General features: G+C 45.0%; 2 protein-coding genes across 5 annotated transcripts; one reads left to right on the forward strand and one right to left on the reverse strand.

The window, feature by feature from the left end:
- Positions 1–36: 36 nt before the first annotated feature.
- ints5 (integrator complex subunit 5) lies at positions 37–6,326 on the reverse strand. The gene is made up of 4 exons (XM_080774664.1): positions 6,103–6,326; positions 4,499–4,751; positions 1,419–3,389; positions 37–1,248 (listed from the first exon to the last, which is right to left on the reverse strand). The coding sequence occupies exons 1-4, from the start codon at positions 6,195–6,197 to the stop codon at positions 526–528; spliced, it is 3,042 nt and encodes a 1,013-aa protein (XP_080630790.1). The 5' UTR covers positions 6,198–6,326; the 3' UTR covers positions 37–525.
- Positions 6,327–7,202: 876 nt separating this feature from the next.
- On the forward strand, positions 7,203–12,008 carry LOC308322718 (phospholipase A and acyltransferase 3-like). Of its 4 annotated transcripts, XM_080774124.1 has the most exons (7): positions 7,203–7,346; positions 8,894–9,015; positions 9,260–9,368; positions 9,513–9,781; positions 10,071–10,191; positions 10,980–11,131; positions 11,190–12,008. In XM_080774124.1, the coding sequence occupies exons 2-6, from the start codon at positions 9,001–9,003 to the stop codon at positions 11,102–11,104; spliced, it is 639 nt and encodes a 212-aa protein (XP_080630250.1). In that variant the 5' UTR covers positions 7,203–7,346; positions 8,894–9,000; the 3' UTR covers positions 11,105–11,131; positions 11,190–12,008. The 4 variants fall into 4 exon arrangements, with proteins under 4 accessions (XP_080630250.1, XP_080630249.1, XP_080630252.1 ...); XM_080774123.1 differs by having other exon boundaries at positions 7,204–7,346; positions 10,980–12,008; XM_080774125.1 differs by having other exon boundaries at positions 7,234–7,339; positions 10,980–12,008.
- The last annotated feature ends 89 nt before the right edge of the window (positions 12,009–12,097 follow it).

The raw sequence follows: 12,097 nt of genomic DNA on the forward strand, positions 1-12,097 counted from the left end.
TGTGAATGGAAGAAAAACATTCTCGTCATTAACCAGTTCCCCCTGTGCTGTTTAAAGGACAACTTTGGTTTACTTTTCATTTGTGCATTGTGGCTTGAGCAACACTTTTGTAGCTTTTGTTGCTGCTAGTGTATACACAGCATTAGAGTGTCATTCATTTTTGTCTTCTGTTACATTTGAAAAGAATGTCTAACAATATGGTACAAAATGTACACTCCCACACATAGACAGACACACAGAGTTATACTTGGAACTGGAACTTGTGACATCAACTTTGCAAGGTACTCTCCTCTCCCTGACCATATTTCACATGGCGGCGATTTTGTGCAAACGTCATACTTGTTTCCTACCTACCCACTGTACCCAGTTATGAAGTAAGACCAAAATGTCCACCATGTCAATATGCCCTGCTGCAGTATGACCTAGTGTTTAGTTTAAGCTTCAGCTAATTATTTTTTCGATCCTCTTCAGTTTTCTCCCAGCCCTCCCTCTCTCTCTCTCTCTCTCTCTCTCTCTCTCTCTCTCTCAGAGTTGGAACCGCCAGCAGAGGTGTCCCAGTCGATCAATGTTTTTATGCAGGACACTATGAATGGGAGACACATATCTTGCCACATCCCCATCCCGTGAAAAATCTCTACAGAACAGACCCTTCTCCGAGCTGAAAACAAACTTCTGGGGCATGGGTCCATTTCCCCTGACATACTCCCACACAGCCAGCAGGAGGAGCCTGACCTCAAAGGGTGTGAGGTAGGGAAAAGCCTCGTGTACATTCCCCAGCACAGGAGGCAGGAGCTGACCCTCTCCCATGCAGGACACGAGGAGGCAGGAGGCCTGGAGATGCCATGGGGAGTCTGTGGCCGAAGCTTCCCGGGAGGCCTCCCAGTGGGCCAGCAGCGTGGCCAAGAGTCCCCGGAGTACAGCTGAGCAGTAGCAGAGAGCCGGGCGGCCAGCGGCTACCACATGGAGCAGGGCAAAGATGACAGGGTGGGCTTCAAAGCAGCGACGGATATGGATATCCCGTTCCACCGTGGTACGGGCATGCTCTTCCGGTGGCCATGACAATTCACTATTGGCCACATCTGGACAGATGTTTTCCACCAAGGTTACTGCGATGACCTTGGCTGCCTCTGCATTGATTGGCAACGTCTCGTCGGGGTCAGGTGGGGTATGTCGAGAACCGTTGATGCTGCCGTTAAGACCGGAAGAACTGCAGCACTGGACAGTCACAGCCAGCAGGGTCTGAACATTCTAGTGACAGATAAACAATTGTTTTGGTATTAGAGAGACTCATCGAATACAACAATAAATAGAAACAAATGATGGTAACATTGGTTATTGTGTATTATCCAAGCATAAGAGGAAAATAAGATTACAACTTTCATCCAATTAAACTAAAGCCATACAACAACATGACTCACCTGGATAACCAGAGCTGGGTCAGGGGTTTGTTTAGCACTGCGGACCTTCAGACCCTTGCCAATCACCCCAGCATGGAAGACAGACCACACGCTTCCAGAAAAGTTGACCGTATTGCCAAACCGACAGTTGATGTCTAGCAGGGAGGCTCCCAGGTCAGGGGACAGGGATGGAGAAACTGGGGGATCACCAGCCATGTCTGCCATCTGCCCTCCAAATAGGTTAGAGTTGCCTTTGTGCAGGGCTCCCTCCACCAGCTGCTGAAGCACTGACTTGAGTGTGAGAGGAGAATAGGCTGCCAGCCGGGACAGGAGCAGGACTGAACAGCTCACCGCCTCTCCCGCCTGCCCTCCGTCTCTCCCCGCTTCCCCTCTCCTTCGCAGTGCCAGGAAGAAGTAGGTGACAGCGGCACGGGAGAGCAAGAGAAGGCGTGCTGGCGAAGCGGTGCGAGGGAGGGGGCTGGAGGACAAGAGGCGAATTGTGGCATGGGATACAGCCGGGTCGCCATGGAGGAGAAGCAAGCAGAAGTCGTGGAGATGCCCAGAGACTGCTGAACCCAACTGGATGGCCATGGAAGACTGGGCACCTGCTGCTCCTCGCCTCTCCTCATCCTGACTCTGAATAGCTGCGGCCAAGTTGAGCAACAGCTGTCGCAGCTGTCGTGGACCCAAGGTGTGAGTGTGAATTTGCGCCACACAGCGAGTCACAGCAGCAGGGATGAGGCCTGGCAGGCAGGCGGAGAGTGGAGTGTGCAGCTGCCAGGCCAGGGCCAGTTCCTCTGGGTTACGGGCTAGGGTGAGCAGTTGACAGAGGGCTTCAGTGGCCACACTAGGACCTCCGTACACAGACAGCAGGCACAGCAGCTGGTGCAGCCATAGGTGGCGCTTCCTTTCCAGTCGCAGCGTCTCAGCGCAGAGCTCACCCACATGGGTTTGTAGCTCGTCCAGAAAAGGGATGACCCTCTGGGCTTGGGAGGAAGCAGAATGATGGGGGCTACCCCTACCTTCCCCTCCATCAGAACGGTTATAGACCAGCTTATGGAGGTGTAGAAGCAGCATCTGCAGCAGGCGGTCACAGGCCTCACGGACACCTTCGTGTGGGGAGTGAGTGGGTCCAGACATGATGACCGATGCAGGCGTGGCAGTGTCTGCCAAGAAACGGAGGACCCGGGCTCCTCCCGATGGACTCTGGCTGATCAGGTGGACGGCCAACCCAAGCATGTTATCCAGCTCCTCCCGGGGGAGACCCTGAAGCAATGCATGCAGTTGTAGCAGGACAGGGGGTCTGAGGAGCTCAACCAACTCTGCGGACACAGCGCCCAACAGGTTGGGAGACAACGCAGCCAGCTGGAGTAGAAAGGGCACTGCAGCTCGTCGAAGCTGAGGGGAGCTCTCCCACGAAGAGGAGGATGAAGAAGGAGACAGAGGGCCAGAAGGGTTTAGGCTCTCCTGGAACATCCTGAGCAGCTCCTTCTGGATACTGTCTGAATGATGAGCTGCCAGGTGACCCAGGATTCCTACCACTGAGCCGATCTTTGGCACCCTGCTGCCTTTATCTCCTCGTCCTTGGTCTCCTTGATCCTTGGAGCCATGAGAACAGAAATCCTTGAGGCCACAGGCCAGCACTCTGCTGATGATGGTGCCCGGGAAGGCTGAGCCAATGTGAGCCACCACCCAGTCGAAGTGAGGCGAGTGCTGGACAGAGGTGTCCAGCAGGGCATCCACGCAGGCATCGGGACACCACGCCAACATGGCAGCCAAGCACTGGGAGTAAGCCTCCATCAGAGAGCGGGTGGCAGCACAGGACATCCAGAGCTGGAGCAGCTCATTCAGACTGGAGGAGTGGGGGGCAGCCCTGCGGCCGGCATGCTTGCTGCTCAGCTGTCCCAGTAGATCCACAGCCCAGGCAGACACCAGTGGGGCCCAGGCCCGGGGGTTGAGACGGATGAACTCCGACAAAACGCCATGGATCTCCTAGAGAGAGAAATAACTTTAACTCACATCAGGTGAATATAAATGTCAGCAGAATAAAATGTACATTCAGTATCAGCCAAAAGACAAATTAGGCTTAATATACAGTAAATAATATTTACCATAACCGTGCCTTACTTGAATGTGTAACTGTGTCCAAACGTTTGTCTGGAATTGTATGTATTATTATAGTGACTTTATAGTACTGGAGCCTGGTGTAAAAATGGGTTATTTTTCACGAAATGGTTCGTCTATAATTTTGCTCATTTGCCGAAAGAACGATGGTTACTGGTACTTTAGTAACGCGTGAATTCCGTTTGTGTCCGAGCATAGGCATGGTAACGCCCCGCCTGCCTGTGATTGGCCTACCGACACTGCCCGTCTTGACTTGAGGTGGCTATGCTGGATAGTCTGATGCTAGGTTTCTCCGTGGTGGGAAATAAATAATACAAGTAGTATGGTATGATACAAGAGAACGCTAACTCGTACTTTTTATTTTTGTAGAAGAGGCAAACTAATATTGTTTATGCCGTTTGCTTTGATGGAATAATTGATTGAACATGCACACAATAATATGATTTGATTTGGGTGTGTTCTAAAATGAAGTGTTTGTGTTGATTATTGTGTAATTTGTTTGTATGTGTAAACTTGAAACATTATTGTAGCCTACTATAAAAAGGTCTATTTTCCCTTCATCTTTATCCTTTTTAGTGTAATAGTATTAGTAGTTTACTATAATTACACGATAATCAACACCAACACTTTATTTAGAACACCCAAATCAAATCGTAGTACAACATATGTGTTGAATCAATTATTCAATCAAAGCAAACGGCATAAACAATATTAGTTTGCCTCTTTTACAAAAATAAAACGTACAAGTGAGTTACAAGGCTGCATTCTGTTGCGCGTGTCAAGCTGTCATTCTCTTGTAGCCTATTATTTATTTCTCAATCTCAGAGTAACCTCGCGTCTCGGAGGACAGTCAAGACGGGCAGTGTCAGTAGACCAATCACAGGCAGGCGGGGACCGGGTGTTACCATGCCTCAGCCATGCCTATGCTCGGACACAAACTAAATTCACGCTTTAGTAACCTCCAGATTCCTCCATACCTGTATGATGTCCTCCAGGTTGGAGGTGCCTCCAGTGCTTGTATCGCCTTCCATCTCCAGGTTGTGTAAGAACGAGGAGACGTGCTCATCGTAGACTCCCCTCAGGTGCTCCAGCACTGCCCCTCGGCAGGGTGGAACAGAGCGCAGCAAGCGTACAGCACAGCGAGCATGCTCCCGAACGCTCAGCTTTCGGCCATGAGCCGGGTCCACACCAGTGATGAATGATTTGATTTCCTGGGACAGTTCCTGGGCACTAAAGTGAAAGAAAGGGTAAGTGAATTTGGCAACATGGAGTCATTGGGAGGGGAGCATTCTCAATTGTTTACTCAATTTCATCTTTCGTCAGCGCTATTGAGGGAACATACAGTATATGTTCCCTCAATGTTCCCTCATGCTTTTAGGCGTCATATGTTGTGCTGCCGAGGTTTCCCATGGCCTTTTGCATACATACAATGTTGATGACAAGTTCCATGTGGAAAATAAAAATTACTGACTTCTTTCAAAACGTACTACCTTATCCCAATCCCACCCTATCAGTGCTGAGGTGCTCACTGCACTAACTGCAGGCACTTGGCGAGGGTTCATGGGCACTTGTCTTGCTCTTTATTGAGTCAACATGGACAGCATTCCTTCGGTGAATATAGGGCTGTCTCTAATGCCGAGGGAAAATAGTGCTGAGGAATATTATATGGTCTAATTTGGGATGGAAAGGGTTAATGAGGGGGGAAAACGGCCTATTTTAGATGGGGGGCAGGGGGTGTCATAGCTGCTGAGGGAATAGGGCTGAGAACATACAGCCTATAGTAACTTGGATGGTGATGGGATAAAGTAGACCTTTTAAGCAGTTACCATTACTTATAGTGTGCACCCTAGCTTTGCTCAAGCAAGGTAGAGAGAGAAAGTTTTCTATATAGTGTCTGGAAAAGAAAAGACACGTCAGAGCTCTCCAGGACAGACGACCCCTCTGGCCTGCTTGCAGGGCACCCCGACCAACGGACTGATTAGCCCCGCGAGTCAGAACCCAATGGTAGTAAAGTTTCTGACATTTTTAAGACTTCGCCACGATAGAATGAGCTGACCCAGGGGGTCCCGAGAGGGGCTACGGACTGATATGATCGAACAATCTGATTCGTGATGTAACAGGTCGTATTTGCTTTCATCTACGTCTTTGCTGTTCATATGCATAATCACATGGACCATTCATTTTGGGATAAGTATCCCGGGGCAATCATTAAAATAGTTCTTGTGATTCCATGACTTATGTTTACAGCCTGTTTATTGGACTATCAGATAACTCTTGACAATAAGGACGCACCAATGGAAAATAATTCATAAGTGCTAAAGGGAATGTATGGCCGAGAGAGGGAACATATGACTGACCCCGTTAGCTGAAATAATGACCAGAAATAGGATACATGGATGGAGTAGTAGGAATAGGATAAGATATTGTCAGAGAAAGATCACTTTTCATATTAACAGATCAGATACTTATATTATTACTACTACTACTACTACTACTAATAATAATAATAATAATAATAATAATAATAATAATAATAATAATAAATGTATTTATGGACTTAAACGTAACTGCTAGTACTCACCTTAAGGCATTTTGCGGCGTGTGAGTGTGTGAGGTCTGCATCGCTTTCAGGGGATTTCCATCCAAAACGACAGACATCGCTTGCTCTTTCAACATTAATGCGTCACATTAAAACTTAAAATGTTGCTTGATGGATTTTAAAGGTTCAATCGGGGGCACTAAATGTGGTATTTTTCATTAAATTGTCTCAACAACATATGAAATGGGCGCTCCAAAGACGGAAGTAGGGTCTTCTTCGACGACGTGTAGAAGGAATAAAGCACGGGCGGACGAGGAACGGACTGTTCGGGTCACTTGCGTCACCTGCTGGCCTTGAATTGAACTTTTGGCAAATAATTGATTGATTGATTGAAAATGTTATTAACAGTTTGTAGAATGGGTACAGTTCAAGGAAAATACAGGCCAGTACAAACCAGACAAAGCACGTAGAAGTATTCTATGCAATGCAAAAAAGAAATAATCATATACACGGTGTAGAAGAAATTGAGAACGTGTACAGTGTAGAAATAAAGAGGGGGGGGGAAGCTGCACACACAGTCAATTCAATTCAATTCAAAGGGCTTTATTGGCATGAGAAAACATACGTTTACATTGCCAAAGCAGAAAGAACAATACAACAATACAGCAATACAATCAAAACAAAAATGATGTACATTTGAAGGTCAGAATCTTCAATAGATCAAATTCTATGTACCACACAAAAGTACCACAGTCACAGACTGCAAGAACAGTCTGCAAGAAGTAAGAACACACAGACTGCAAGAACTGCAAGAACAGAATGTGTATCGGAAAACGTTTAGCCGGTTCAAAAGTCATAGCCTCGGAGACCTCGGAGATCGTTTTCACAAGAAAGAAAGTCAGTCAAATACATGGGTCAAATACCATTGAGTTGGTGCCAGTGAATGCCGGGAACTATTTTCTTTGGTGTATCGGGATTCAGGAACGCCCACCGCTCGGCACGGCTTGTTCGTTTGCCACTATTTACTGCTCAGTGCTCTGATCCGGTGTGATTTGTAAAGACCGCCTACTGTATCCGTTAATTTTCACAAACTCATACATGCGAGAGTACAGGCCGTTTCCGTGTCCGCTCTAGACCAGATCTGCAACTTGCAAAACACTCAGTCTAGTGTCGTTTGAGCTCATCATCAGCTGATGTTTGTTGTTTGATATCTGCCAGTGCTAGCATATGGAGCCGTCTGACAAGGTCGCACCATCAGTATCAAATAAGAACGGTACGGGTAACGGGTAAGAATATGAACATTATACACATTTCCATCCGTAACCAACAACGATCATTAGATTATAGCGTCGAAAATGTCGTGATGCGTAGCCGCAGTACAGCACTTGGTCACTACTCTACTGTATCATATATTATATGGAGTCAGTCGACTGACTGTCTGACTTTTACTGTCGACTTTTATTCTCATGTGTCAGAATCGATCAACATAAATATAGTATTAGCCGTTATGCAGTTGAAACTGTCTGAAGTAATGTGTTGACATGGATGAAAACAGGCAGAAAGTATCGAGACGCGTGTACTGTTGGCACCCACAATTTTCAAAAGCTGCGAAGTGCGAACTCTTTCTTTGGTAGCCTAAAATTTAGACTCTCGTAGATGTATTTATCGATTCTGACAACTACGATAATCTAAATCCTCTGTTAAGATTGTGGAAGATATGTTCTTTGCATAACATCCAAAGTTCAAACAGCGCAATGTAAAGGGATATTTCACAATAAAAAAAACCTTATGTGAACACCCCAGACAGTTTTTAAGTTACCTAATTCAGTATTTAGATATTTGATATTCATTTTAGCTGCTATTCAAACTCCATAACCATGATAGATTCATCGAAAACATCCAACCTTTTTTCTGGTGACTGATATTGTCCTTCCAATACGTGAGGGGGCTGTGATTGTTCATTTACTGTTTTAATTTATTTTTAATAATTATTTTAGATTTTTTCTTTTTTTAAATAATTATTAAAAATGAATGAAAAGTTTTGAAAACTGTAAATGAAAAACCACGACCCCCTCACATAGGTATAAGGAGGGCAGTATCAGTCAACGAAAAAGGTGGGGTATTTTCGATTAAACTATCAGTTAAAACAATTACCGGTAGACTATCTAATTACTGAATCAAGTAACTTAAAAACTGTCCACATAAGCCTGGGTAGACAATAAAATGACAGTTTTTTAAAAAGTGAAACATCTCTTACTAGGTAGTACTAGGCTAGGCTAAGTTTGAACTTTGAGGTGGTGCCCACTCGCTTGGTAGCATAATCGGTGTAACTGCGGCTCGTGCAACTGCGGCTCCCCCAGAGCACCTGCTGCGCTGCTTGGATGTTATGCGCTTATACCGTATATAACGCTTTGCATTAGATGCTCTAATGCAAAGGCATTAGAACTATGGACCAGATGGTTGAATGCTTGATTCTGAATGGTATTTCTGAATAATGACTGCTGCCTAATCAAAGCTTTGATTAGGCATAGCATAGGCAGGGGTCTGACTCTGACTGTTATAGAGCTCAGCAGAAATATCAATCAGAATCAACCATTACATTTTCTATATTGTTTAATGATGACGATAACTGTGGGGGGAGGGATGGGGTGAGGGAGGGAGGAGAAAAAAATGGTATGTTCAAACTGTACTACATTGTTGAAAACTACTACCAATAAACATATATTGAATCAACCATTCAACCAAGCCGTCTAATAAATAGGCTATAGGCTTTTGTTAGAACATTGTCAAATATGCTCTTGGTTCACAATAATATGTTCAAATATTATCACAGGTGCTGAGACTCATGCAAAGTGAAAACTGATGAAGGATCAGAGCTGAAGATCACAAATAATCTATATTGAAAAACATCATACAAGTCTCAAAGAAGAAAAGAAAGCCATGGCCCCAACACTGGTTTGTAAATTTGTCATTCTTAATCTACTAATTTGCAGTGGTGTTAAATGATAGTAATTTAACCTTGTGGCTTTATTTTGTAGGGGTTTTGAGTTTTTCACATTTTTTGTAACTTGTAGCCTACAATCTTTCCTGTGTATTTGTCGTAACCCAGAGTCCATTTATTTTTAGCCAACTCTACTGTTTTGTTGCCAAACATGCAATCGTGTTTCTCAATCCAACTTGTCTTCCAAATCTTCCATAGTATGATGAGAAACCAGAGCTTGGAGACCTGATTGAAATATTCCGTGGAAATTATCAACACTGGGCAATGTACATTGGCGATGGGTATATTGTCCACTTGGCACCCCCCAGTGAGTCTTGTTTTGCATTTATTGTGCAAGAAAAGGACATGGGAACATCCATTAAAAGTCTTTGTTATGAAACATGTTACAAAATGCAACTTTGTCATACATTCTACCATTCTATTTTTCTTAACCCCCCTCTTCCACATTTAGCTGAGGATCCAGGTTCCAGCGTAAACAGTGTGATGTCGGTCTTCTATGAAAAGGCTGTGGTTAAGAGAGAGAAGCTTTGGGATGTGGCTGGGACGAATGAGTGGCAAATTAACAATGGCCGTGACTCGGAGTATAAGCCTCGCGCAGCGGCTGTCATTGTCAAAGAGGCCCGTGAATTGGTGGGCCAGGAGATTCCCTACTGTGTCTTCAGGGGAAATTGTGAGCACTTTGCCACCGAGCTGCGCTATGGCAAGTCAGAGTCTCGCCAGGTAGGTGGATATTCAGTTTCTTTCCCTAAGGTTTTCTCAGTGAACTCTGGAGAATGAGTGCCTGCAGTGCTAGCCTGCCTTCATGTGGACACAATACAAATGTTTTGTATTTTAGCAATGAGCTATAGCTCATTGCGTTTTATTGCCCCCCCCCCCCCCCCATATAGACAAATCTACAGAGGGTTGTCCTGAGAGCGTCCAACCATGGCTGCGGTCTACCATTACGGCCGAGCTACACCAGGCTGTCTCACTGTATTTTTGAATGAGTGTGTGCCATGTACCTCTGCAGGTGGAAGAGGCAGATCAGGTTTTCATGGCAGCAGGTGCAGCCACAGTGTTGGGCCTAGGCCTTGGGGCTCTGGCCGGCACCTTCTTTGGAAGTGGGAGCAAAGAAAAGAAGAACACGCAAAAGATATTTATTTAAAGACATTTAAGCATGGGCGTAGCTTGAACTTGACGCCAGGGGGTGCGATGCATGGCGAACGACTCCTGCGCGCACGCAAAGCGTGTTTTTACAATGCCCTAACCCCTAAAAAAAGTGTTATTTAGGTAGTACAGCAGCACACAGTGTGCTGCTGTACTACGTGCTGTACTAATGAACTACCTGCTGTACTAATGAAACCCTGTAGTGATGTGCACACACACACACAGCACTACAGGGTTTCATTTTTAACTGACGTCAGCACACAGTCCAACTGCTGCGCGTCTTACTCTTAATCATTGACAAAGTGATAAAGAAGGGACTACTAGAATAAAGACCACAGCAAGCTGCTCCACTAGACCACGTTACTGTACCAAACATACAAAATAATGTGCAACACTCTGCCAATCGCGCAGCTGAAACAAAAGACTGCATCCTTTAAAACCGAATATTCCATCCACGCATGCTTCTTGTAATAGAAGGTTGGGGGGGGGGGGGGGGGGGGGGGCGGGTTTGTTGTGTCCAAACTGCCCGGACACGGTGGTTCTGCCGGGTGCTGTGACTGCTCTGCTGGGGGTAAGCCTCGGACAAATCCAACTCTTGTTGTGACAAATCATGATAATAAACACAATGTTTTGGGCAGATGAAATTATTAGAAAGTAGAAAAATAAGTGTTGCACTCTGCAACGCTCTATAGACCTGGGTTCCCTGCAACCTTGAGGTAAAAATGGACTGTCTCACTGTATTTTTGAATGAGTGTGTGCCATGTTCCTCTGCAGGTGCAAAAGGCAGGGGAGGTTCTTGTGGCAGCAGGTGCAGCCACAGTGTTGGGCCTAGGCCTTGTGGCTCTGGCCGGTGCCTTCTTTGGAAGTGGGAGCAAAGAAAAGAAGAACACGCAATGACGACATCTCATATAAGTGAGGACGCTGGCGTCGACTGTTCGCCGCTTCACCTCCCAATGTATGAATGAATGAACCATTGTAAAGCGCTTTGAGCACTTGGAAAAGCACTATAGAAATGCAATTCATTATTATTATTATTATATGACCTATTAAGAAGCTTGATCGACTGCAAATCACCAGAAAGCCTAACTGATACTTCACCACAAATAACACTGCCCTAAGCCATTTGTAAGCATATAAGATTGAGTGTACTGTATTTCTTTGGTTTCAGACTACTTTTCTAAAAAAATATAAACTGACAGCACACTGACTAAAGCACACAAATATATACTGTAACTTTTACTGTAAATTGTTTTCTACAATAACAGTGGGTGAAATCTTTGCCAATAAATTATGTGCCACAGCTATGATGAAGACGGCTTAAGTGAGCTAGAATGTGTTTAACCCATTCTGACCTGAGATCAGATTCATACCAGGTTTCCACTGGACACACACTGGTCTGATTAACCCATTCTGACCTGAGATCAGATTCTAAAAATGTCAGTCGTTCTTCGATTTTTCTAAAATAGCAGACCTACAAGCTCGTAGCGCGCCACTCGGTGGCGCGATATGAGCTTGTAGATCTGCTATTTTTCAATAGGTAAAGCATAACATGATGCTAACACCAAAATGGGTGCCCGGTCAGAATGGGTTAAATCTGGGTATATTTCTGTAGTATATTGAATATCTTTCCTATCAATTTGATAATGATTATAACTCAGATTCCTCTCATTGCAGATAAGAGTTGTTTTTCAGGACTGCTCATTTAATTTATTTATTTTTTATATTTAAAACAATGACTAACCATTTCATACTTCCTAAATATATACACTCAATAGTAAATTAAACATCTACTGATGCACAATCTTGGGTCGGTGTTGTAATTTAGAGTCTATGGATGTTTCTGGGTCTTGCAACAGACACCCTCCGTCTGACAAGAAGTGCAGAATCCTT

The sequence above is a fragment of the Protomyctophum bolini genome, assembly GCF_963924005.1.
Source record: "Protomyctophum bolini genome assembly, chromosome: 10".
NCBI lineage: Eukaryota > Metazoa > Chordata > Actinopteri > Myctophiformes > Myctophidae > Protomyctophum > Protomyctophum bolini.